This window comes from Orussus abietinus, unplaced genomic scaffold, assembly GCF_000612105.2.
Source record: "Orussus abietinus isolate OABI.00-Male unplaced genomic scaffold, Oabi_2.0 scaffold24, whole genome shotgun sequence".
NCBI lineage: Eukaryota > Metazoa > Arthropoda > Insecta > Hymenoptera > Orussidae > Orussus > Orussus abietinus.
Window position 1 is genome coordinate 327,967 of NW_019394437.1, and position 23,578 is coordinate 351,544.

General features: G+C 41.1%; 5 protein-coding genes across 23 annotated transcripts; 3 read left to right on the plus strand and 2 right to left on the minus strand.

The window, feature by feature from the left end:
• Positions 1–255: 255 nt before the first annotated feature.
• LOC105701604 (probable E3 ubiquitin-protein ligase HERC4) lies at positions 256–9,168 on the minus strand. Of its 10 annotated transcripts, none has more exons than XM_012428471.1 (19): positions 6,715–6,803; positions 6,020–6,108; positions 5,649–5,844; positions 5,454–5,564; positions 5,228–5,350; positions 4,894–5,169; positions 4,672–4,823; positions 4,499–4,615; positions 4,165–4,425; positions 3,977–4,104; positions 3,710–3,878; positions 3,325–3,621; positions 3,071–3,256; positions 2,906–2,992; positions 2,635–2,832; positions 2,200–2,510; positions 1,987–2,136; positions 1,483–1,822; positions 256–1,407 (listed from the first exon to the last, which is right to left on the minus strand). In XM_012428471.1, exons 2-19 carry the CDS (start codon positions 6,020–6,022, stop codon positions 1,255–1,257), a joined length of 3,258 nt encoding a protein of 1,085 aa, XP_012283894.1. In that variant the 5' UTR covers positions 6,023–6,108; positions 6,715–6,803; the 3' UTR covers positions 256–1,254. The 10 variants fall into 10 exon arrangements, with proteins under 10 accessions (XP_012283894.1, XP_012283896.1, XP_012283898.1 ...); XM_012428473.2 differs by lacking the exon at positions 6,715–6,803 and adding an exon at positions 6,653–6,696; XM_012428475.2 differs by lacking the exon at positions 6,715–6,803 and adding an exon at positions 6,437–6,547.
• On the plus strand, positions 6,853–9,278 carry LOC105701609 (asparagine synthetase domain-containing protein 1). 3 transcript variants are annotated; one of them, XM_023432324.1, is made up of 6 exons: positions 7,117–7,237; positions 7,305–7,505; positions 7,608–7,842; positions 8,044–8,510; positions 8,609–9,021; positions 9,104–9,278. In XM_023432324.1, exons 1-6 carry the CDS (start codon positions 7,157–7,159, stop codon positions 9,276–9,278), a joined length of 1,572 nt encoding a protein of 523 aa, XP_023288092.1. In that variant the 5' UTR covers positions 7,117–7,156. The 3 variants fall into 3 exon arrangements, with proteins under 3 accessions (XP_023288091.1, XP_023288092.1, XP_012283912.1); XM_023432323.1 differs by lacking the exon at positions 7,117–7,237 and adding an exon at positions 6,853–6,965 and having other exon boundaries at positions 7,608–8,510; XM_012428489.1 differs by having other exon boundaries at positions 7,608–8,510.
• Positions 9,279–9,505: 227 nt separating this feature from the next.
• Positions 9,506–23,564, minus strand: LOC105701605 (protein zyg-11 homolog B). Of its 5 annotated transcripts, none has more exons than XM_012428483.2 (13): positions 23,473–23,564; positions 23,252–23,408; positions 15,612–15,766; positions 15,412–15,491; positions 15,055–15,267; positions 14,671–14,908; positions 14,410–14,604; positions 13,721–14,109; positions 13,376–13,521; positions 12,890–13,278; positions 12,257–12,626; positions 11,830–12,169; positions 9,506–11,709 (listed from the first exon to the last, which is right to left on the minus strand). In XM_012428483.2, the coding sequence occupies exons 4-13, from the start codon at positions 15,422–15,424 to the stop codon at positions 11,561–11,563; spliced, it is 2,442 nt and encodes an 813-aa protein (XP_012283906.1). In that variant the 5' UTR covers positions 15,425–15,491; positions 15,612–15,766; positions 23,252–23,408; positions 23,473–23,564; the 3' UTR covers positions 9,506–11,560. The 5 variants fall into 5 exon arrangements, with proteins under 5 accessions (XP_012283906.1, XP_023288089.1, XP_012283903.1 ...); XM_023432321.1 differs by lacking the exons at positions 23,252–23,408; positions 23,473–23,564 and adding exons at positions 16,041–16,128; positions 16,293–16,519; XM_012428480.2 differs by lacking the exons at positions 23,252–23,408; positions 23,473–23,564 and adding exons at positions 15,882–15,944; positions 16,041–16,519.
• Positions 16,600–19,666, plus strand: LOC105701621 (mapk-regulated corepressor-interacting protein 1). 2 transcript variants are annotated; one of them, XM_012428511.2, is made up of 6 exons: positions 16,600–16,887; positions 17,004–17,088; positions 17,442–17,560; positions 17,684–17,752; positions 17,997–18,050; positions 18,207–19,666. In XM_012428511.2, the coding sequence occupies exons 1-6, from the start codon at positions 16,836–16,838 to the stop codon at positions 18,275–18,277; spliced, it is 450 nt and encodes a 149-aa protein (XP_012283934.1). In that variant the 5' UTR covers positions 16,600–16,835; the 3' UTR covers positions 18,278–19,666. The 2 variants fall into 2 exon arrangements, with proteins under 2 accessions (XP_012283934.1, XP_012283935.1); XM_012428512.2 differs by lacking the exons at positions 16,600–16,887; positions 17,004–17,088 and adding an exon at positions 17,111–17,370.
• LOC105701608 (triokinase/FMN cyclase) lies at positions 19,796–22,603 on the plus strand. Of its 3 annotated transcripts, none has more exons than XM_012428485.1 (11): positions 19,796–19,921; positions 20,044–20,231; positions 20,298–20,460; positions 20,533–20,886; positions 20,959–21,126; positions 21,185–21,426; positions 21,510–21,554; positions 21,615–21,824; positions 21,898–22,020; positions 22,091–22,375; positions 22,473–22,603. In XM_012428485.1, exons 2-11 carry the CDS (start codon positions 20,055–20,057, stop codon positions 22,572–22,574), a joined length of 1,869 nt encoding a protein of 622 aa, XP_012283908.1. In that variant the 5' UTR covers positions 19,796–19,921; positions 20,044–20,054; the 3' UTR covers positions 22,575–22,603. The 3 variants fall into 3 exon arrangements, with proteins under 3 accessions (XP_012283908.1, XP_012283909.1, XP_012283910.1); XM_012428486.1 differs by having other exon boundaries at positions 21,513–21,554; XM_012428487.1 differs by lacking the exon at positions 19,796–19,921 and having other exon boundaries at positions 20,176–20,231; positions 20,317–20,460.
• Positions 23,565–23,578: the final 14 nt, after the last annotated feature.

The window sequence follows — 23,578 nt, forward strand, 5'->3', positions numbered from 1 at the left end:
GTCTGAAATATTCGATGCCTTGCGATAGATGGTTTACAGGCTTTCCTCGAAGCTAACATTCAAGTGAAAACCGAAACTGAAGAACATTCATTGTTGATGCAAAAGGGTCCAATGCGAAGGTGAGTGCTTGTATGTACATTTCTTTTACAATCCGACTAAAAGAAAAACTCCGCTGTGAGATTTATAGCACTACAATGGGAAATATACATATATCAACTGATCCAACGGATAAAGGAATCTTGCTGGCAAAGCAAGTCTCATTCCACTTTTCCGTTTATTTTACAAACATTTATTCGCTATCGTCTCACATTGATCTATCAGTAATAGTACATGATTTGTATAACATTGCATGATGCATTTAGCTCCCAATCGTGTCAATTAAAGTTACCAACAGTTAATCTAACTTAATTATGCTATGTCTTGCTCTCCGAGAGGTATTTTATAGCAAAATAGATCTCTCTATTTCTTGTTTAATCATTAGTATTTTTTACAGGAAAACGGAATAGATTTCTTCAGTGATAAATAAATAAAGAAACATTATCTTTCATTCGATCAATGCCGGGTTTGTACCGATTTACTCAAGGCACGCGCACAGTTCGATTTTCTCTCTTTTTCCCCCCTTTTTCTTTAGATTCGTTCAAGCTATAAAAGTAATATAAATTTCTCATAAAACATCGTAACGAGGTACAGCTTATAAAACATTTCAGCGTTTTCTGAAAAACACTCAATATTCTCAGAAAATAGGATGGTCGTATTTAAAAACCACGCTTCGACATGCTGGAAACCTTCCCTGAGATATTTCTCTTCTTCAACGAATACGGGTTTCCGCTATAAGATTTCTAGATTCATTAATATGGAAGAAACCCATTTGTTATATATTCAAAGGCGATAAAAAAATAAACATCCTCGTTCAATCTCTTTGACGGGTTTTAGAAGAAAAAAAAAAAATGCAGATCGTTTACATGACATCGCGATGGTGTTTTGTGACTAGAAACCCGGTTTACGTATACAAGAATATTTCCTTTTGACTCCAAAATTAAGTATGCAAGAGGTTTGCCGATAGACCAAAATTTACGTGGGTGAAATGAAATGAGTCGCCAACACTGCGGCAACGGAGATCGATGTATAGAAAAGTTTACTTTCGATCAGCATTAGATCATAATCAACCTTCGACTTAGTGTGCGAGTCAATCTGTATCTGCATGACTTTTTTTTAGTTAGTTCGTCAGGATTGTCTCATCCCTCAGCTCAAGAGTTAAACTAATGAGAAACCTTGAGTTTGTTGAATAGCCTGTAACAATTTATACTTTAATCTTTCCCGAGTCTGATATCGTGGCAAGTCCAAAATATTGAAGCAAGTATGAGCAACGGGTAGAAGTCTTTCATCGGCCAAAGGTTGTATGGTGATCTAAAAAAGAAGATACACCTGTAATCATGCCTTTCAAACGGATGAGAGTAATGATTTAAAATAAAGGAAAGTAACCTTGATAGCTTTCATGCCCTGCAAAGGGATTCGGTCGCTCCCGGTCAAGAAGAGTAAAAACTTTTTCTTCTCTTCCAATGGTAGTTCATGGAAGACCTGCCAGAAAAGAACAATCGTAGGGTCGTCTTTTGTGTAGCCTTCCTTGTACGTGGAATTTTTTTCAAGTTCTACCCAGTCATAATTCTCATTTCCAACCACTACCGCCATCAGCTCATGGCTATGGAATAGTTCAAGTACTCGGCCGCCACATACTTTATGGAAGCCTTGATGGAAAGCTTCGAAATGAGATTCTACTGACTTGTTTAAAATGTAGTCTACGTACAGGTCCACGAATTGTTTCCTGCGAAAACGTAGAAAATAAATCTCCTAGTCTACTCGCTCCGGAGAGTATAATTTGGATATCCTATTTATGCTATGTTTCCCTAATTATTTGAGTTATTTAGTTATTAACTAGTCAGCATGGAAGCGATTAATCCAATATTTCCTTACGTAAAAATGACATACTTATTATTTATCGTTACAGGAATTTTGCTGCCGCCTGGTATCAGCTCATAGATTTTTCGCTCCCCGAAGACTTCTCTGGTCACTTCGAAGTACAAACAAAACACCTCCTCTAAATCTGGCTCCTCGTAATCGAGAATGTTCTGCAGGCTCCTACGATCAAGGAAATTGAATATCTTGTTTCAAACAGCACAACGTGCTACACAGCTGACGTACTTAGCGAGAACTGGGGACATATCGTTGACGTCACTCAATCCAACGGGTTCATGTAGCAATTTCTTGTACAGCACCAAGGGGAACGGCAAATCGATGATAATAAAATTATAGATAACGAGTCCACATAGAAGCCCTATTAAAAAATACATGGCTTCATCCTCTAGTGAATCTTCACTAAACCAAATGGTTCTGGTTTCCTCGTATTGCTTGAACATCCCATACTTAGGGTCAAGGATTTCCTTCAGAAGAAGTAAGAAGAATTCCTTTTTAACACCACCTGCATCTTCCGCTTCTTCCCCGTGGAATTTTACCTACGAGATTATTTGTACTTAAAAAAATATGGAATTACTAGATTTAACCTAAATGTATATTACCGACTAATAGTCCCAAATTAATAAAAAAAATTATTTCACACATTGAAATAGTTCTACATACTCTGAGAGGTTTCTTAAGATCACTAGAGTCGTATTGTGACAGTTCTCTCAATGTGTCCGCTACTAAATTTTCCCTCGATACGTTTAGAGTGACGAATTGGTGGCGGTGCATATGAGCATCGGCCTCATTTATGGGGAAAGAAGAAAGTAGCATGTGAGTTATAGCTCGAGTAGCAGCTTCATTCATTGCGGATTGCATCTAGTGAAGAAAATGAATTTTTAGTAATGTACTGAAATTACATCGAGCCCATGCCTCGAATGAAATCCTGTACCTGTATAGCTTGATCGGTTTCCAGTAATATTATCTTCGCCTGGGCATCGAACAAGAAGGGATAATCGCAGAAGTATATCTTCCGATACTAGAAGAAAATGAAGCAAAGTAGTTCAGGAAAAAAAAAATAATGATTCACCAGCAGCAAGGAATAAACTGTACTCACAGAATGATTGCCCTTTTCCGTAATCCATTTGAAATAGTCCGTTTTAATATCTATGATTTCTGATAATTCTGGTAAGTGGAAAGATGTACAAGGCACTCGTAAGCCTTCCGGTGCTGAATGACTGATTTTATTCAACATCCGCAACAAGTCTAAAGCAAGTTCAAGCGCTGGGTCCCATGAAACGCTCTACAAGATGTTGAAAACATTTATAATTAACGGGCTGGAACGAAAGTAAGTAATTCGTAAAACTCTACCTTGCTTTCCTTCACTTTTGGACGATTTAAAAAGTCCAACACAACAGCTTTGTAAGTACGGACAAGTCGATCAAAAAAGTAAGTCGATGCCTTACTCCACCATAGTTTAATAACCTTCAGGGCTTCGGGTTTCAGTCCTAAAACCGCCTTGGCAAAAGGTTTATGTATAATTTTGTAATTTTTAACGTTGGCAAAACCACAGTAGAAAGGCAATGTCAGGTACACTCGCAAACATTCCACATCCGGAGGTGAAGGTTTTAGGGATGGTATAAGGCTCTCCGTAATGCTGGTGAATATCTAGAGCGATTCATAAAGCTCGAGTCGGTAATAAGTATACACGGTTGATAAATATCACGTCATATCTCAAGTAAATAGGTCAATTTACCAAGTCTTTAATTGTATCGTTCTCCAATTCTGAAATAATTCCGAATAATCTGATAGCGCATTCTTCATCCACTCCAGGGAGTTTACTTGAGCATCCATAATGAGCATCGTTAGCAAGTAGAAAAGAAGCATTAATGCACGCCTGACTCCTGAAGACAGTCTCCAGATATCTGTAATGAAAGAATGTATTCATCTCCCAAGTTTTCAAGTATGTAATACGAATATAGGTTTGCCAAAATATTGCAAAGAGGCTAATAATCTTGCTTACGTCAAAAGGTCATGATCTACTAGTGCGCCTCGAGGAACTCTTTGACAAGCAGTCAGTTGCTCCTCCGTTACGGTCAGAATTTGTGACATGGGAGGTAACATTCTGCAGTCATCAGGTTTTATGTTATCCTATAATCGATTGCAATGCTGAAGTAATGGGGAAAATGACTTTTAGATTATCGATCTTACCTGCCTTGGTGTAACTGTTGCAAAACAATGATCCCAACCGGTGAAAATATGTCTTACTACACAATTAGCATAAGGATCGGATTCAGATTTGTATTCAACCATAGACGATTTATTAGATGTCCATGGACCGTTTACTTCTTGTGGAGTAGCTATACTTCTGGCTAAGCGAGTACCTAACTGTCCAGCCCCACCCAATCCCCAAGCATAAACTCTTCCACGAGAAGGTATTAATGCCAATGTGTGTCTTCTTCCACAAGATATCTTAAATATTAAAAGTTTGTGACTTTTATATTCAGATACAACATAAGCACAAGTCATAAGAGTTAAAACACACTTGAGTAACTATACTGCCCATCAGTTCCATTATTTGCCGAGGTAATATTTCATTGCTATTATTTCCATGACCCAGTTGACCATACATTCCAGCTCCACAACTAAATACTCCACCATCCTAGAAACAAAGGCAAAATTTAAAAATTAAATTTTTCTTGGTACTAGATGTCTTACCATAGTTAGGAACACCGAGAAATCTTCACCGCAGGCTACGTAACACACTTTGGAATTTCTCATTGTTCTCAGGTGAACAGGGTGACTTCTATTAACGGTATCGTTTAAGCCAAGCTGACCAAAGGAGTTCTTTCCCCATGCAAAAACAGCCCCTAACGTTAGTAAAATTTATTTATTAGATAGATTTTAATACTCGTTATAAATATTGTCGTTTTATTTTACCTGATTTCGAAACTGCTATGCTGTGATAACCACCACAGGCGATAAATGCAATTGGTACTGTAGCTAAACTCTGTATATGTTTGGGTTTGGTTTCCTTTTTAATATCAGGCCCAAGACCAAGCTGCCCGTCGTTATTACTACCCCAAGCATACAAATCTCCATTATTCGTTAACGCAAGAGTATGATTCAGGCCACATGATATTTGTACAACAATACTTGTCCCTAATGTTCTCACCATACGTGGTATAAACTCAGCATTTTTAGTCGAATCTTGACCTGTATTAATAATGAAAATGAAATCTATATATCAGTACTTATTTTATACTATGCTTACCTAATTGACCTTCGGAGTTGCAACCCCAGCTAAATAATTGTCCCCATTCATTAACTGCTACCGTATGACTGCTTCCACATGCTGCATTCTTAAAAATGTTCCCAGGTATGCTATCTATCATCTCTGTATGAAATAAACAATTAAATATTACTTCTTAATTCTTTATTGTATAAAGTAGAACTTCTTGATTAATGATCTTACACATTTTTATGTTATGGATACCTACGTAGCCTTTTTCGTGGTTTGTCATGGCCAAGCTGTCCATAATCATTATTTCCACAGGAATAAATCTCGCCATCTTGGATCACAACAATCGTGTAGTTTTCACCGCAAGCAACTGTGGATACGCGATAAAGATCAGACTTACGATTAAAAGATAAGCAGTAAGACGAACCAGAAAGGAAGGCGTTATGAATCTCACTTTGTACAATTTCTCTTGCTTTCTTAAAATCCACCTGTCTAGGTAAAAGGATATTATCGTCTTCGATGCCTCCCAGTCCAAGTTCTCCATGTATGGCACTACCCCAACAGAACATATTTTTGTCTCTAGACAATGTAGATTTCGCCACGCTCAAGTTAGCTTCGTTTCCGAGACGGCGTTTCTTTGTCCAACTTGCCTGTACCGTTAGATAAATTACAATAGGTTTTAACTATCTATTAAACCTGCTACTACTTGTTACAACTTATGTATCCTTTATACATACAATTTGAATTTGTTTTTACAGCATTAGGTTAAGGATGAACGATTGCATGACAGAAGGTTAGGCACCCCATTATATTTCAGTTACTAACCATGGTTTTTTCGGTGGTTTCATACTCGGGCAAAGATGTCAGGCAATGTAAGTGGGGTTATGCTATTTTTGACAAACACGTGGGATAGCCTAAAAATAAATCTTCATGGTATTCCTACGGCACCGATCGATATTTAATACAAACGTTTCATTTCTTTTCGACTGATTACGTATCGTCACCCGGAAATTACTAATTTCCAGGACACGCTTCACAAAACCAGAATGACATGTAGCAAAACCCGTCTTGGATGTCGTGCATGTTTTACCAATTACATTTCTCTAAATAACATTTTGCAGAATCGTGGATGACTTTTCGAAAGGTTCGAAATCCCAGATCAGTTATACGTATTGCAAGAGATAAGTCAAAAATGATTCAAGACAATGGTTACGTCGAACGGACCGATCAAATGTACTTCACTTTTTTACTTATTTCGGTTATTAATTTTTTTTCAAAGAAGTCAATGAAGGTCAATAGAAATTTAGATAGCGATTATCAGTGGAGCAGTTAAACCGAAATCACGAGGTCGCGAGGTATTTCATTTAGACATTTTCTGGCACTCGTACAGGGAGAAATAAGTGAACAAGACGAACAAGCTCGTGCAAGTAGCATGGGTGTGTATAAGCCCTGATTTACCATTCGGTTAGAGTCCATTGCTCTTTGGCGTCTTCGCCAGAAGAGCTACAATTTTTACTCACATTTCCTGCTGATATTGTTTTTAATCGTAGTGCGAGAGTTAAATTGATCACGTCAGAATGAAAATACTCTTTCCGTTGACTATCGCGAGGACTCACGAAGGCCTGTGATTGGCTGCAGTCAGTTAAGGAGCTTTCTGATTGGCTCCCTACTTTAGAGCCCAACGGACGAATTAAAGTCTAGACCATGGATGTAGGAATAAAAGGATGGAGCATGAAGTTGGATTTTAGATGAGGGGAATAAAGCTTAAGACGTAAGAAGAGTCTGTAGCCATTATCATTGGAACATAACCTCCGCAATCTCGTGTTCTTTATATGACACAGCGCACTAACTTACCATTCGTAGTATGTATGCATGTATATACGAATGAATCATGAGCGTGCACGGGTAATGTGTAATTGTGTGTATGACTGCACATTTATACGTGCCGGTTAGAGAAGAAACATGTGCGGAATATTCTGTCAAATTTGTCACCATGAGAGTGACACTGTATCAACCGCAGAATGTAATTCGGGAGAGGCGGAGGTACTTGTATTAAAAATCAGTAGTTAAGAACTTGTAATGCAATAATAATGAACCCGTGCCTTTTTAGTGGAACTGGTACAGAGATAAAATTGCATCCCGGGGCCCTGATGGATTTGCAGAAAGATTTGACTCCTTGCCTAATGACTGGCATGCACATTTTGCAGCTAGCGTCTTATGGATGCAAGGGGATAAATGTTTGATTCAACCATGTATAGATTCTACCGGCAATGTTCTCCTTTGGAATGGAGATATTTTCTCTGGGAATTTGGTAAGAATATAAAATATCTTTTCATCGTTAATATTTATAGAAAATGAATAACTTCTTAAGAATATAAATGAGCTCTTAAATGATACCTTGAACCCGTTACAGGCTAGCGATAATACGTGCGATACCATCACCGTTTTAAATAATTTTGAATTATCTGATAATATATCACAAATTCTAAAGGATGTGGAAGGTCCTTATAGTTTTGTTTATTTCCAAAGACATAAAAATCTGTTATACTTTGGAAGGGATTGTATAGGAAGGCATAGTTTACTGATTAAATTAAACCTTGAACGGAATTTCATTATGCTGACTTCTGCAGCGAGCAAGAATGTTAATGGTATTATTGAAGTACCTGCAATTGGAATATTTGTTATCGATTTAAATCTTCCAATCATTAATTTAGCTTGCTATCCATGGACAGCACCTGATTTACATTTTGCACATGCTATCGAAGATTTAGAAGCACATCTCGACGTAGATGTGAGTATTCAAGAAACGATACTATCATCTAAAACTGAATTTCTCGATTTACACGTAGAACCAGAAGCGGCAGACATACAATATTTAGAAGACATTAGTTATTACGAAAGCATCGAAGAAGCGATGACTAACTTACTAGAAAACAATGATGTCCTTCAGAGAGTGGAACATCTACTAGAGCTACTGAAGAAGTCTGTCGAAGTTAGAGTAAATAAAAAGCCACATTATTGTAAAGACTGTATAAAAACTGTACTGAGTGGGAAGAGTATCGAATGTCCCCACACAAAAGTGGGTGTTCTGTTTTCCGGAGGCTTAGATTCTGCCATTCTAGCTATTCTAGCCAATGAATTTATTCCTGAAAACGAGTGCATCGATCTCATAAATGTAGCTTTTGAGAAAGCTGTGATCAAAAATGGACAGTCTTCTAATACATTGCAATATGACGTGCCGGACAGAAAAACTGGAAGGCAGACGTATAATGAACTTCTACAGATTTGTCCTAACAGAGAATGGAATCTTATCGAGGTGTGTGAAGCAATATCTTGACAAATGATCAATCATCTGCATTTTCTAAAGAAACCATTGCCACTCAAAGGAGTAATCTCCATTGACGATCATTTCAGATAAATGTGACGCAGTCAGAATTGCAAATGTATCGCTCTTCAAGGATATCCGACTTGGTCTATCCTCTTCGAACGGTTCTCGATGAAAGTTTGGGTTGTGCGGTATGGTTTGCCAGTCGAGGGAAAGGTCAGTGTTACACGAGCAACGAGTCCTATGAATCACCTTGCAGAGTTCTTCTTTTGGGCATGGGTGCCGATGAATTGTTCGGTGGTTATATGAGACACCGAACTACTTTAAAGCACAAAGGCTGGGCTGCTTTAACTCGAGAGTTAAGTCACGAACTTGATAGAATTTCCGAAAGGAATTTGGGCAGAGACGACAGAATCGTATCCGACCATGGTAGGCAGTCTCGATTGCCATACCTCGACGAAAGGGTTGTGCGATATGTCAAAAGACTGAAACCATGGGAACGGTATGTTAGCTTATATGCTTCTTTCTTAAATTAATACAAAATTTCGTTCCTCACTTTTTTCACGGGTGCAACTCTTGTCTAGATGTTTCCCAACCGACAGGATGCCTCCGGGTTTAGGGGACAAGCTGCTGCTACGTCTCGTGGCTCGTAGATTGGGTCTCCAAAGCACCGCCAATTTTCCAAAAAGAGCATTTCAATTTGGCTCGCGCATTGCCAATAGCAAGGAAAACGCCAAAGACATATCCGACCGCCTGTAACGAGTGACCAAAACAATTATCAACTGTTTCCGGTAGCGGACGCTTCGACTAAAATATTTCAAAGTAATGTAATATATCTTTTTACTAAAAAAAAAATGATGCTCCTATAATAAGTGTATTAAGGACGACGGAAAGTTTTAAAATGATGTAAAGTTTTGTACTACATGCAGCGTATCTGACGAAGGACTCCACAAGTCCCGGAGCATTAATAAATTGATCTCATTAAATTCAATCAAGAAAATCTATTCGGTTGCTTCGCTATAATGCCATTATAGCTTTACAATTTAATCTTACTTGTTGCTAAATTATCATTATATTAGCTTTATCATAATTCTAAGCTCAAAGCCACTGAGTTCATTCACACCGTTATTTTTGTCATTTCTATCGATCAAAGTATCGACCCAAGGCATTCCTCGGCGTCGAATCAAACGGACCTATTACAACAAAGCCCGTAAATGCGATTAGATCGATCGGAAGCCGAATTAACGTTAAATGTGAAATTAAAGCGGATAAAAGGTCTGTTCAGGTACACATTCTAAGGATGATTAAGTCTAGATAGCAACAGCTCGATATACTTATCGTCGCCTATCATTTTCTCCGTTAAAGTCCACCTTTCCGATGCCTCTCTTCCGACAATAGCTTCCACGAGACTTACACTTTGGATTCCCGTATCATATCGGTAGGCAGAATACAAGGGTTCGAGTCACGGATCACGGTCGCATTAAAATCTCTCATCGTTTCCTTTTATTTTAATGCCTAGTTCGAAGGATAGCAGGTCCGTTGCGAGGAAACGCGCCTATCGAGCCGAACAAATCGTCCGATCGAGACAGATCAAGCTGAAGCGGGAAAAATATCATCTAATGGCTTTCGATCGCCGACTCATTGGACCCTGTAAACCTTTCCCTCGGTTCAGTTACGCCGTAAATTGAGGATCTTTTAAGCTTAACGAGAGTGACAACTAAAGGCTTCCACAACCAACGAATCTTTACAAAACCTTAAGATTTCTATTACTAGAAAAAAAAAAAAATCTAAGTGGATCTAAATATCGTATCTCGTATAAGATCAAGTATGAGGTTGTTGCACAAAAGTAATCTTGCTATCTTGTCAACGCGACGGTAAAACTACTTCGTCGGAACTATCGGTTTTTACGTACCGACGAGTTTGGAAATAACTATTAAGCGTCTCTCGCATTCGGGAAAAGAATACGATAGAATTATACGAAACTGCAACCACCCTTATTTAAAAACAATCGTTATTCGATCTCGTCCGTCCACGCACTCGGTCGACGCGATGCAACATCTTGAGAGAATTTTCGCACAACAAGTGGCATCGAAGAACTCGACTAAATCCTCTTTAATTCATTCCTGTCGAACGGGTAGTTCGATACGAGATTCCGGCAATGGCTCCCATCTCTTTATGGATTATCCTACTCAAAAGAGCTACATCAAGGATCATGCAACAGCCCCAACGAAGGGTTGCGCAGCAAAATCGCCCCTCTATCTATCGATCGAACGATTCTAAAACTCGGAGAATATAACGAGTAATTTCCGGACGAGCGATATTTCCTCCCCGGGAGACTCGATCCGTTCCCGGGAAGTCATCTCTCCGGGCTCGTCGGAGCGGAATTTCCTAGTGCCCATTCCCTTGACTCCTAACCTCGGTTAATTTTCCTGCGCAGCCACTTAATCCTAACATGTATAATAAAATATGGCTTTCTTGAAATCCTGCTCGCTAACGTGTCCATTCTGTAAACTAGGATGAACCCTTCCGGGCGTTGGAGCAACGCGACCCACGACGAAGCGGATCTATTGTATTCTGCGACCTAATCCCAAACGAATCCTAGACATCCCTTGGATTCCAATCGCCACGGGATTCGCTGGCTCGTCTCGACGGGAAGCATGAAGTAGTCGGCACGCGATAATTCGAGGTATACATCCTAGGTCAACAATAATTATGTTCTATCTAATGCCAAGACTGCGCATCGCCCGGTCTCGGGGTCCCGGGGTCGCGTACTTCTCGCGGCGAGACCGCGCCGAGGTTGCGGCTACGGATGCGTTTAACGAGAAATCGAGGCCCGCCAGCACCGACTTCCCAAAGAGCCGAAGAACCTCCTGGCAGAATATATCTCTCGTCTGCCTCGCGGGAGGGGGCCGCGACCTCGGCTCTCTTCGAGGCGGGCCCGCCGGTAGACCCCGAGGAGGAGCTCGCAGGTCGCGATAGAAAATTGACTAGCATATATCGAAGGTCGGTACTTTCTTCAAGAGGGTCTCCAGGATTGAGCGTTAGCACGGGTGAGAAGCCAGGGTCTCCAGGATCGATTGGCAGAGGGACCTCACGTTCGGCTGCGCCTTCGTCTCGACCTGCTCCTTCGCCACCGCCTCCAGAATCTGGACGCCGCCTTCGCGCGCCAGCATGCCGCAATACCGCTTCGCTGAAAGGAGAAAGGGAGATTTATCCAACGAGTTTCCGATCGATGAGCTCGCTCTTCGGCTACCGGAGAACGGGTAATCGCCGTAACCAGCCGAGGCCAATTGGATTGTCGAGGCCTTACGATTTTTCGAGCACACGTGATGTATGGCCCACACCGCCCAGAGCTGCACCGGGTAAGCGTCCTTGCAGTTCAACAGAGGAAAGAAGGGCTGGAAGCTGCGGTAAGCCACCATCTCCACTTGTGGAGTTTGCCAGACGGAGACGGCGTGCGCGAGCAAGTCCAGCATCTCCAGCCTGGTCGGCAAAGAGAACGCCATGGTCCAGGCGCGAGGTCCGTCGCTCAGGAGGTGAGCGGTGATTCCAGCCGCGAAGTAAGACACGTCGATGTGCTCCGAGGCCAAGAGCAACGAGAGCATCATTATGAACCTCGGCTGCATAAGTCGCTGTCTCAAGTGGCCGACCTAAAATCAAGCGGGATGGATGTACTTCCATCAGGATAGTCCGCATCGTCCGAACGACTGAACGGTACTATAAAGAAATATAGTAACCTCGGCAATATTATTCAGCAAGCCAAGAACTTTGGTCTCCACGCTGGATTCTCCCCGGAAGATTTCCAGAACCTCGAGGAAGAGCTCCATGCCGCCCTCCTCGAGGAATACTTTGCAGGTCGTCGCGCTCTCGTCGGTCAAATTCCAGAGAGCGCTCAGCGTGAACTTCATCGTCATGTCGACGGACTTGGATTGGAGCTTCGACCTGACCATGGTGAGCAACTTGGACATGTAGTGCGGCTGTGCCCCCAGTAAAGAGGTCTCGACGGTGGATATTTTGGCCGCCAGTATCGAGCAGATCGCCACCGACATGCGGTTCATCGACACGTCGTCGAAGGCGGATAAACAGTTCATTACTAGCCTGGCACACCTAAAACGTCAACCGACTCTTCGTTACTGAAATTGAAGTAGATTTTCCATTACCGATGCGTTTAAAGAGAGGACGCAACGAGTAGTAACGGGGACGAGAGCACCAAGACGTTCCTCTGTGAATATCTCTTGTCAGGTAGCGGCCTACCTCGGGACAAGACGCGGGGACCGATTGGACGCGAATCGAGAACGAACGCAGGGAGAGACAGAATTCTCCATTTTTTTTTCTTTTTTTTTTCCCCATTATTCCTCGACGTAGATTACCTGTACTTGTCGAAGGCAACGTCCTGGAGAATCCTGTCGCTGCACAGAGTCAGCAGGGTGTTCTTCTGGAGCTGATAGTGATTCGGGTAGGACTCCATCGCGGTCAGCGTTAAATCGACGATTTGTTTCAGCACCGAGGGATGAATCTTGGTGGCGAGTTCACCCTTCGTGAGGTTGTACAGGCAAGCGGTAGCAGCCATCTGCACGCGAAACTCCAGAGGATGGGCTTTCATGCCCGGAATTACTAATTTTATTACGTCCACCCTCGCCTCGTTGAAGTTAGCCGTCAGGCGAAATAGGTTGTACAAGCACTTCTGAACGTATATCGGTCGATTCCAATATCTCCTCAGTGCTTCCAGAATTTGCGCTTCCGTCGCGGTACCGCTTACCTGAAATTAATGTACTGAGAATTTATCGACGCTCGAGCTAAGAGCAACGAATAGTGGAAATTTACTTCTCAAGAATAATATAACCGAATAAACTCACCATCAAGTCGGGTCTGAAATCCGCGTTCAATGGATTGGTGAGGCTGTCTTCGTAGCAGGCATCGGAATGGACCAGTCCCAGAAATGTCAACTGACGATGTGCCTTGAGGAACTTCTTCAGGTCCTGCGCGTCTATTTCATCTTTACCTGTAAATGCATCAACGTGAAATTAAATATACATCGACCGTCGGATACGGAGAATTACTTGTCATCTAATGAGTCCCAACACCTTCGACGGTATGACACCACTCTTGTTTCGAATCCGTTGTTTTTTAGATTTACGCAATAATTGAGACTCGATAATAATCGATCGACTGTTAATATAAAAACTGTCGGCTTGGCTTACCAGATATATCCAAGCTGAATAAATGAGGCATGCAGTGGGCGGCCTTCAGAAGATCTGTTATCTTTGATCGGACTGGTGCAAACATTTCGAATGCATAAGAGTCTCTCTCGTCGGAGATATCCAAGATTCTGAGTTCGTTGAGTTCGAGGAGAACCGACATCGAGTTGGCGCAAGCAATCTTCAGGTTGAACATCGTCAAAGTCTTGAGACGGTCTTTGCACTTTTTTAGAGGAGTTATGTCGTCGACACGGGTACAAGAAATATCCAGATTCTCCAAAAGTGGCAGATCCTCGACAACTATTTCAAGCCCATGACGATTGAATTCGGTCCCTGAGACATTTAGAGTTTGCAGCGCTCTTAACTTGCTCAAGGCCACAACTACGCAGTACCTACACAAAAAGAGTCCCTATAGAATATTTAATCAGACTCATATTAAAAGGTCTGAACACTATTTCACATACGACCCTGTAAAAATCACCACAAAATTTAAAGCGTTATAGGCGCTTTGTTGGAATCCACAAAATTCAAATCAACTTTCTCTACAACTTTCACTATAAGGAATGACGTCACTTTAGAAAACTGGTAATTTAATGACATGCATAAATAGTAAAAGAGAGAAAGAGCTGATACGAAGAACAGGGGAGCAAAGTGAATGTTATTGATATTTTTTCTAGAAAAAAATAAACAACCTTGAACAATCGACGAAGCTGCCTTTGGCGACACTCAATGATCTAAGGTTTTGTAGACTCCAATCTCCTAAGCAACCTATCAGATCGTTTACTGTAATTTTCAGTCCATTTACTTCCAAGTCTACAACCTTGTGCTGGCGTAGAACCTTCAAGCCCTTTGCGGAAAGTGTGGATGCATCTTTTAGCCTCACATGCCTAGAAAATACAACTGTATAATTCGACAGCGATTGTCATTTCTATATCTACATTGATACAACAGACCTCAGTCTCGTAGTTTTTGAATCAAAGAGGGTAATTGTCAAGTCGGATAGAGCTTTTCTTTCGCACAAACTGTACAATAATTGTTCAGATATTTCAGCTGGTAAGAACGCATCTGAATTCTTGAAACACAACCGAGTGGCTGATCCTGAGGTGCTATTTGAATTAGTGGAATTAATTGTCGCCGACCCTGTCGTGATCATTGCGCTACTGTCACTCCCATTACAACTTAGTTGATCATCTGAAATGTATAATGTATTTACTATGTTCGTCCTTATTCATTTCACGATAATGAGGAAAAATAGATAACATTGGTAAGCTGGTAATTTTTTTTTATAACCGTAAATTTTTTAATTGTATTTTGAAACAAAATTACTAGGTGCTTACCAAGTGTAGTAACCGATAAAGGTCCAGACACAGGTCCACCAGAATCGCCAGGCTGTACTTCGCATAGTGCGAGCACATTATCGCATATGAAGTCAACACAGACTTCCTGGAGACTTCTCGGTGACTCAAACATGTTGCAATCTTGTTTAATGTTATTTTCTCTTTCTTTCCTTTCTCCCTCAGAGCACATCGTCTTCTTTATGTCATAGTAGCCTCCAAAAATTAACATTAAGAATGTTATTAAAATTATTCAAGGTAGACATTCATATTAATTAGTTTTTTAATACAGTAAGTACGCGATGCGTATCAAAATTTAATTAAAAATAATGCAATATTAAATTAGATATTTAAACTTACAAATATTTGTCATCAAGCGAGGTTTCAATTGCCATGGAAGGATCCTGAATATTTTATCCTAATCTAGGGCCGAGAAATCACTAAAAACCATACAAATCCAATATTAAGTTTCAAGGATAATAAGTCGATAAAAGAAAAATATAAAAGTAGGCCAAAATCCAACAAGAAAAAAAATCATCGATACAAAAAGGTAAACCTACTTAACTCTAGTAATCAAGTAGACGGGTAATACTTGAATCCAACGTAAACCTTTGCAGAAAGCTAATCGAATAATTTCAACCAATATTTTTTCCTCCACGACTCCGAATTCAATGTGGAAGACTAGGTCATAAACAGGGGTCCTGCAATTATCTGTCTGAAACAACAGAATAAGACATTATAAAAAGACAGCAATAACGAGAGGTGGGAACGAAGATGTGAATTGTTGTCATGATAATAAAAGAAATCAAAGCAGCTTATCTTAACCCTACTCATCGGTCTAAAACATTGTCTACAATCGTCCAATTCCCACGCAGAGCCTCGTGCACGCGAAACTACGTATTTAAATACATGATTACGTAATGACAGATTCTAGTGGGACAACAAATGTCCATGCTTCGCGAGAACAATTAAATTTACGAGCTACCCACTGGCCGAGGATGCCTCGACGTCGACTCGGTCACTGCTGGACTTCTTGACGTTTCTGTCAGGCCATGAAAGGGCCTCGAGGTTTCCAGTCTGCTGCCACGCCGATAACAAAAGAACAACTTTGACAGATGGCAGGTCATAAAACAATGGTAAACAGTTGCGCGCACTTGCTTCTAAAATGGTCGACGTGTTCGGCTGCCAACAAACTGTCAAATTGCGGCAGAAATTGGAACACTCGCAATACGACTACTCACGATCGCTCTCCGATTCTCCGTGAATGGTTTATCTGGCTTTATTGGGCTATGTTCACTTTGCACAGAGAGTGGCATAGAGTGCCCCCGGAAGCACTTTTCACAATTGTCGTGGAATCCGGTCACCTAGCGGCAACGCGGTGAAACCGCTCCACATTTAGCACGGATTTCTTCCTCGTTTTCTTATAAGTTACACGACACACTTTCACAAAGAACGATACGTAAACGAGAGACAATGGTAATCTCCCAACTCATCTCTGGTCTGACGGACAAAAATAGAAAAATCAAGGTGGATCGGTTTCAGGGCGCAGTCGGTAGATGGCTGAGAATTGCAAAAGTGTACTATGGGTACTCCCGTCCATTTTTTGGTTAATGCTGGGTCAGGTCAAGTCGAGTTGGTTCGAGATAGTTCGAGTCCAATGATCGATTCCCATTGTCAAGTCGGACCATTCGATATCCGTCTGCTAGGTTGGTTGCTGGAGCTACGAATGGTCTTTGGTTATCAATTTAGTTTAAACGATATCTCCCCATTTGTCAGACAAAGTCATGTACACCGTGTCAAAAGGTCCGAGCAAGATTGTTGCAAAAACTCGACGGGGTAGGTGCAGATCAAAATCATACTCTCCGTTCCATGTGGCAATGGATTTTTTTTTTTTCAAAGCGCTTTCACCTTTGGCACGCCGGTACACCTGTGTTTTGCTTGGCTATTTTTAGGTATCAATCAAAACTTTGAAAGGTTGGAAAATCTACGCGAAGTCACTCGAAAATCAGAGCCTGAAGACGATCCCGGAGTCACACGGTAAATGATTTCCTAACTCTAACCTAACTTAACCTAACCCAGCTTTTTCGTTCCGGAGCTCGTTACGCAATTCTCATCTACGAAACATTCGAGTGATACTTGTTTAATGCGTAATCGCGTTTCCTCTTCTCTCTCCCCCTCTCTCTATTTTTTTTTATGTCTTATCTTTCTTACCATCCTCTTGCTCCCTTTTACCCTGTCCCTTTAGGAAATTAAAAAGACATCCTGCATGCATGAATGTTTGAAGGAATGCGCGATTTCGTATTCCATGCTGTCAGTTAGGTACACGAACCGTAGTTAAATGCATCTTGCAAATTGTTAAATTAGTAGTTTCTGTCAATTTTATTTTTCAGTCATGTACCAAAGCCAGTTTTTCACATAAATGGTAAATCCAAGCTAAATTCCCATAGGCATCAGATGCAAGAGGTAATAACTCCACAGCACGAGGAGCTCATCAAATTCGTATATGAATGTAAGTGACTAGACGAGTGAAGTTATCAAAACAAAAAATTTGTAAAATCATAATTTTCTGAAATTTAGTTTAACAATGCATAGATTTTTATTGGTTTATGTATTTTTGTTATTTTGTCGTCAGCCTGGAGTCAAATTAGTGCAAGGCAAAGAAGCGAATCTTCGGATGGATCGGAATGTTCAGAACCTTCTAGTAAGTGATTTTGTAAGAAAACGACTATTCCACTAGTAGTCAACGATTATTATCGCTCACCGTGCACATGGAATTTCTGGCACCGATTTTCCAAAGATATTTTTTAATGTGTTCACAATAACGAATGCAAAAGCTTTAAATTTGTTAATATAATAAGCCATGTCTAAGTATGTTGAAAGGTTCAGAGTCTAAAAGGCCTTTGCTTCATGTGACACATTTTAAAATGAAATCTATTACATTGCAGGTCCAAACTCTATAGTGTATTATAACGATGGAGAACCAAATGGCATTCTGCAAGGTTCGTTCTTTCAATAGAATTTTATTCTTTCCATTTGAAAGTTTTGTAAAATATTTTTTGCATGTACCATCAATTTCTAGTGGTGAAACTGCAAGATAAGTTTTAAGAATGACAGTTTTTAAAGAATATAAAATCTAAATCAATGTTTCCTTTCAGATTTCAAACCTTTTGATTTAGAATCTTGGTGGGGCAAGAGATTGTTCAATAACATTACCAAATCACTTTGAAGGAAGCAACGGTGTTATGGGTTTCCGTTTCAAAGGTTAACCAAAGTAGTAAATATTTGCAAATGCAACGATTTGACCCAGATCATAAGGAGTCCAAGTTCTTATCTTATGATGAGACAATTGAAACAAATTCAACTGCAACATATTGCAGACGCATGTTCATTGTGACGCAAGTTACAATGCATCGTCAAATGTGACTTCATGGGTCACAGACTTTCCAAAGTTTTAAATAAGGTGGATACCAAACCGCAGGTCGACCAAATCCAACTGTTAATATACAGTGAACGAATCATGATTAATTCATGCAGCGATTTTATAAACACGTGCCCAGGGCGATAAGCTAACTGCGAATTCGCAAGCAATAGGTGCTTTCCTGCACATTGGAAACTATTGATTGCATTTGTGAACACTTTTACTCGTTTACAGGTATCTAAGGTGGCACAAATGCAATAAGCTCGCTGCACCGCGTAAATTGTACAAAAGGCTTTATCTCTTATACAAACAAGTTACCGTACTACAAGTAGGACAATAAATAATCTAATTGAATTACGTAAACAGTCGTGTCATCGACTATGAAATTTATACAATCTCTTTTTATTGTATTTTGTTCCGTTAAAGGAATCCTACTTTCAATGCAATGTCAATATGTTACTTTTAAGTAATTTCTTTCACAATTTTAATTGTAATTAAGCTATCGTATGATCAATATTTACAATCGCAACAAATATTTCTCTAATTCTCACGAATGCCGTGAAAGAGAAACAAAATCATTGTGGCTTAAGATCGTGGTAGAACATTGGGGTAAAATATTTTGTAGCGCTATCAAAGTCTGTCTTCCGTAGCAAAATTATTCTTAACGTTTAATTAGCGTTTCCTAATTTGTATTGAAAGCCAAATAGTGGATCGTGATTAGTATGGAAGGCTAACGGTGAATATGAGAATATATGGACTTTGTATGTACAAATGGTCCTATGGCAATGCCAAGTGTCACCAAGCCGAATGGCCTGTGAACATAAACGAAAATCCTAGTATAACTTTGTAGACTGATACATTTAAGATTGTTATGACGAATGAGCGGGGTGGAACTTGTTACTCGTTGGTTCTCCATTCGCAAGCTATGCTCGAGTTATACCGTTTCGACACGCCAGTTTGTTCCTGATCGTACACTCCGGCGGTATCGAAGAAAAACTCGATTCCTACGTTTGGTCCAAAAGTTACCTAAGGGTGCTTTATGCGATCAAGGGTTTTACGTGCAAGCCCTAACTTCGAGCACGTGTCAAGACACAGTTTGCAAGGTGTAGTCGAGAAGTAGTTCATTGTGTATTCAGCCATCGATGTGGCTGAATTCCAAAATTGTTATAAAAATTAAATATATCTTTTTACGCTAAACTATCGCATTGCCTTTGATCTCATTTCTGATACAAATATAAATATAGTGAAAAATCGAATAAAAAATCAGCTCCTATAAAATCTGACTTCTGATTTTATGGTTAGTTACAGTATACGTTTGTGCTGATCTGTCATGCTGCTCCTCTAACTGCAATTATTGCCATTAATCAACTATTTCCTCCTGGCGCAAACTCTGATTGCATTTCGTTATTCGGAAAGAATAATTGTGAACAAATAAAGTTGAAAATCTTAAAGGTAGTTAACGTCAGTCGCATAGTTTCAGAGATTTAACCTCAATAATATATCATAGCCTTCAGCGCGATAGTCTGATAACATGAAAGATTACTATTAGACAATTAAATTATCGTTACCGGCAGGTTTTACAATCATGTCATGTCAACGTAAAGGAGTTCAAGTGAAGTACGGTAGGAAGAGGTTATGGAACAACCCGACAGTCGCCGTAGATGAGAGTCTTCAAGGCTTTGCCATGGTACACAGTGGTTTGGTACTTTTAGAAGGATGCAGAGCAGTTCTTCGCAGGGATTATAACAACATTCACGATAAAGTTAGTCCACCTCTTTAATAATGTTTTATTGAATTTCTTGAAACGACAGTGGTTTTTTTCGGAAAGGTGAAATTAATATCTGGAGGAGGAGCAGGAAACGAACCAACGCACATTGGGTTCGTAGGCCCAGGGATGCTAACTGCTGCAATCACAGGAGATATTTTTACAGCCCCGAGTCCTGATTCAATTTTAAAAGTTATTCAAGAACTCGCCACGGACCATTCTCCCGGTAATTAATTATTAAAATTATATAGCTCTTCTATAGTCTCAGAGTCAACTTTTAATTATATCTGGTTCGCAGGTGTTTTATTAATTGTTCAGAATTATACCGGTTATCGCTTAAATTTTGGATTGGCGAAACTGCGTGCCGAGAATAGAGGCTTGATCGTTAACATGATTACCGTCAAAGACGACGTTAGTTTAAAGTCTTTTGAAAAAACCGCTGGAAGACGTGGGCTCGGTGGGACATTATTTATCCTTAAGGTAGCCGGTGCCATGGCAGAAGATGGAAAAAAACTCAACGAGATCCATTCGGTTTGTAAAAGACTTGCTTCCGGTGAGAATGTCATTTCTATCGGTTTGGGTCACAGAGTCCCTCCCTCGAGTGCAGATTGCGAATGTTCTCAATTTATAGAATGCAAGAAGATGGAAATAGGTACAGTAAATATTAAGTTGGAAGGAAAGAATTAAATGAATGATATTTACATTGTTTCATTAATAAATGTAGGCTGTGGATTACACGGAGAACCTGGAGTCTTACAAGTGACGTTCGCGAATACAAAAGATACCGTGTCACAACTTATATACTATATGATGGAAAATGGCAAAGAATTTAATTTTTACCCAAACGATGAATCTGGAAATTCAGTTGCAGTTATGATTAATAATCTCGGAGGTAACAACGCGTTCGGTTTATCCACGAAACCGACATAAAATGAAAAAATTGGTTGCAGGAATTAGTCAACTCGAAACGTACATTTTTGCTATGGAAGCGATGACACAGCTAAGAGATTTCGGTTTCAAAATTGAGAGAGCATACATGGGGTCTTTAATGACTTCGCTGGATGCCAATGGGTTTCAATTGTCCATTATGAAGCTCGCTTCGGATTCGAACTTAATTGAATATCTGGATGCGGAGACGAGTGCGCCAGCGTGGCCCAAGATTTTTTCCACAAAGACATTGGGTTTTGAGTGGGTAAAGAGCCTTACGCAACTGATCATTTCAATCTTCTCGAATTTGTTTAATCACCGCCATTTACTGTAGACTGTTTTCGCTAGCAGGAAGAGGAACCGAGTCTGTCTACTCCAGGGCTGCACCTAAAGGTATTATAATCGAACGACCGTACGAACAGGAATAAATTTAGTCTGTAAATGGAATCGTAGAGTGCCAGTGGCATGGTACCGGAGACGAAACCTTTAGGACCGTCGATGGCTGAGCGAACGGGTCAGGTCTTCCTAATGATTTTAACTTTCGCTTGCGAGGCACTCATTGCCTGCGCCGAGCAGCTCAACATTATGGACGAAGACAGCGGAGACGGCGATTGCGGAACAACTCTGAGAAAAGGTGCCGATGCCCTCAAATCTGCGATAAAGGTTCGACGTTCGGTTACACCGACTAATGGACGCATAGCTCAACATTTATATTTGGTATCGATCCGTATCGCAGGCTGGAGAGATCGAAGCGACGAAACCTTTCGTTGCCTTTTCGCAAATTAGTCACATCGCGGAGACCTTGATGGGCGGACTCCAAGGAGGACTGTACTCGATATTTTTCGACGCCGGCGCTAAGGTGAAACCCTTTATGAATTGCTTTAGAGCAAGACCGAAATACCGCAATTAATCCTGCTAAATAATTGCAGGTCTTCGCAGGGTGTCCCGAAGACCGGACAATCGATGCGTCGATATGGCTCGAGGCACTCACCTCAGGAAACGATGCCATCTCCGAGTTTGGCAAGGCCTCTCGAGGCGACCGAACTATGCTGGACCCTCTCCTCGCCGCTCAAGATAAACTATGCGATTTACTCTCTACTAATTGTCATCCAATTATCGCCTTCGGGGAGGCCGTGAAAGCTGCCGAGACGCAAGCCATTAAGACTCGTCGCATGCCCGCCACGGTTGGCCGAGCTAGTCTCGTCAAATGCAAGGTAAACTACCGAGCTATTTAAAATAAGTAACTAAACTAAAATAAGTACTGCTGGAAATCAACGGCATCGTTGCGATTAAACGTTCATTCTATCGCAGTCGTTCGAGCATCCGGACCCTGGAGCTCATGCTGTCGGAATTTGGATGCGAGCTGCATACGAAGGCGTCAAGCTGAAATTCAACTGCGAATGCGAATCATAAATCCATGTACTCGTTCCACGTATAGCCAAGAAATCGCTTGATTTTTTCCACCCTCTCGTCCATTGTTAACGGTTGAAAAAATTCCCTGGGAAGGCTTGAGAGTTTCGACTCCGTCCGATATTCCCAACCGAGGCCTTTCGCGTGTCAAAATGAACGAGCACCGCGTCCATGGAAGTACAGGGTAACGATCTCGTCCACGGTCGACGACATCGTGCAACGAGTCAGACCGCTGACGATAACGCAATAAAAGCGAGTGGAGGTCACGTTCGGCACAATTGCAACGTCGAATCTCGCGAGACGACTTCGGTAAATGGTTCAGGGTCCACAAATGGTTCGGGTCGGGGAGGAGGAGCGAGTTCGACGGAGTCGGAACTCGAGACGCGGAGCTTAGTAAGACGTCCCGACGCCGCTCGCATGAATAATTCAGCGTTTGCGAACGCAAATCGAAAGGAATCCATCCAAAGATCCATTGCATAGGACTCGAAAGGCGACGTCCAAAAGCGCGCGCATATCCGCGCAATAAATCATCGCGCGTCGTCGGCCATTTTCCATCGGAAAATATTAGGTCATCCCATAAGTGATGCGACTTTGACGTATTTAGAATTACTCCTAACGGTTCGTTTTATTTTTTTTCGCCCCCTGGGAGTCGCTCTCCACATATTAAAAGGAAAACTCACCCTCCAGGATATTCGGATTTCCGATTTTCGAAAATTTCCGACGCCTTCGCGACGTAAACAACGCCATCGTCTGTAAACACGAGATCGTTCCAGGTCGTTCTTCAAGACGTCCCCTTGGACTCGTCCGCGCCAGACCGGAGGAACGTTCCATTCGTTCCTGAAAAATATCCCGATTAATTCCGCGAAAATGGGGTCTTCTCTCATCGATCGTTTCGGATTACTTGTTAAGTTTCCGTCGCACTTTGGCGTCGAAATTCTGCGCGCTCCTGGAACCTCAACCCCCGGGGGGGGGATCGACCGTATCGATCCGCATTGCAAATTTTCGGA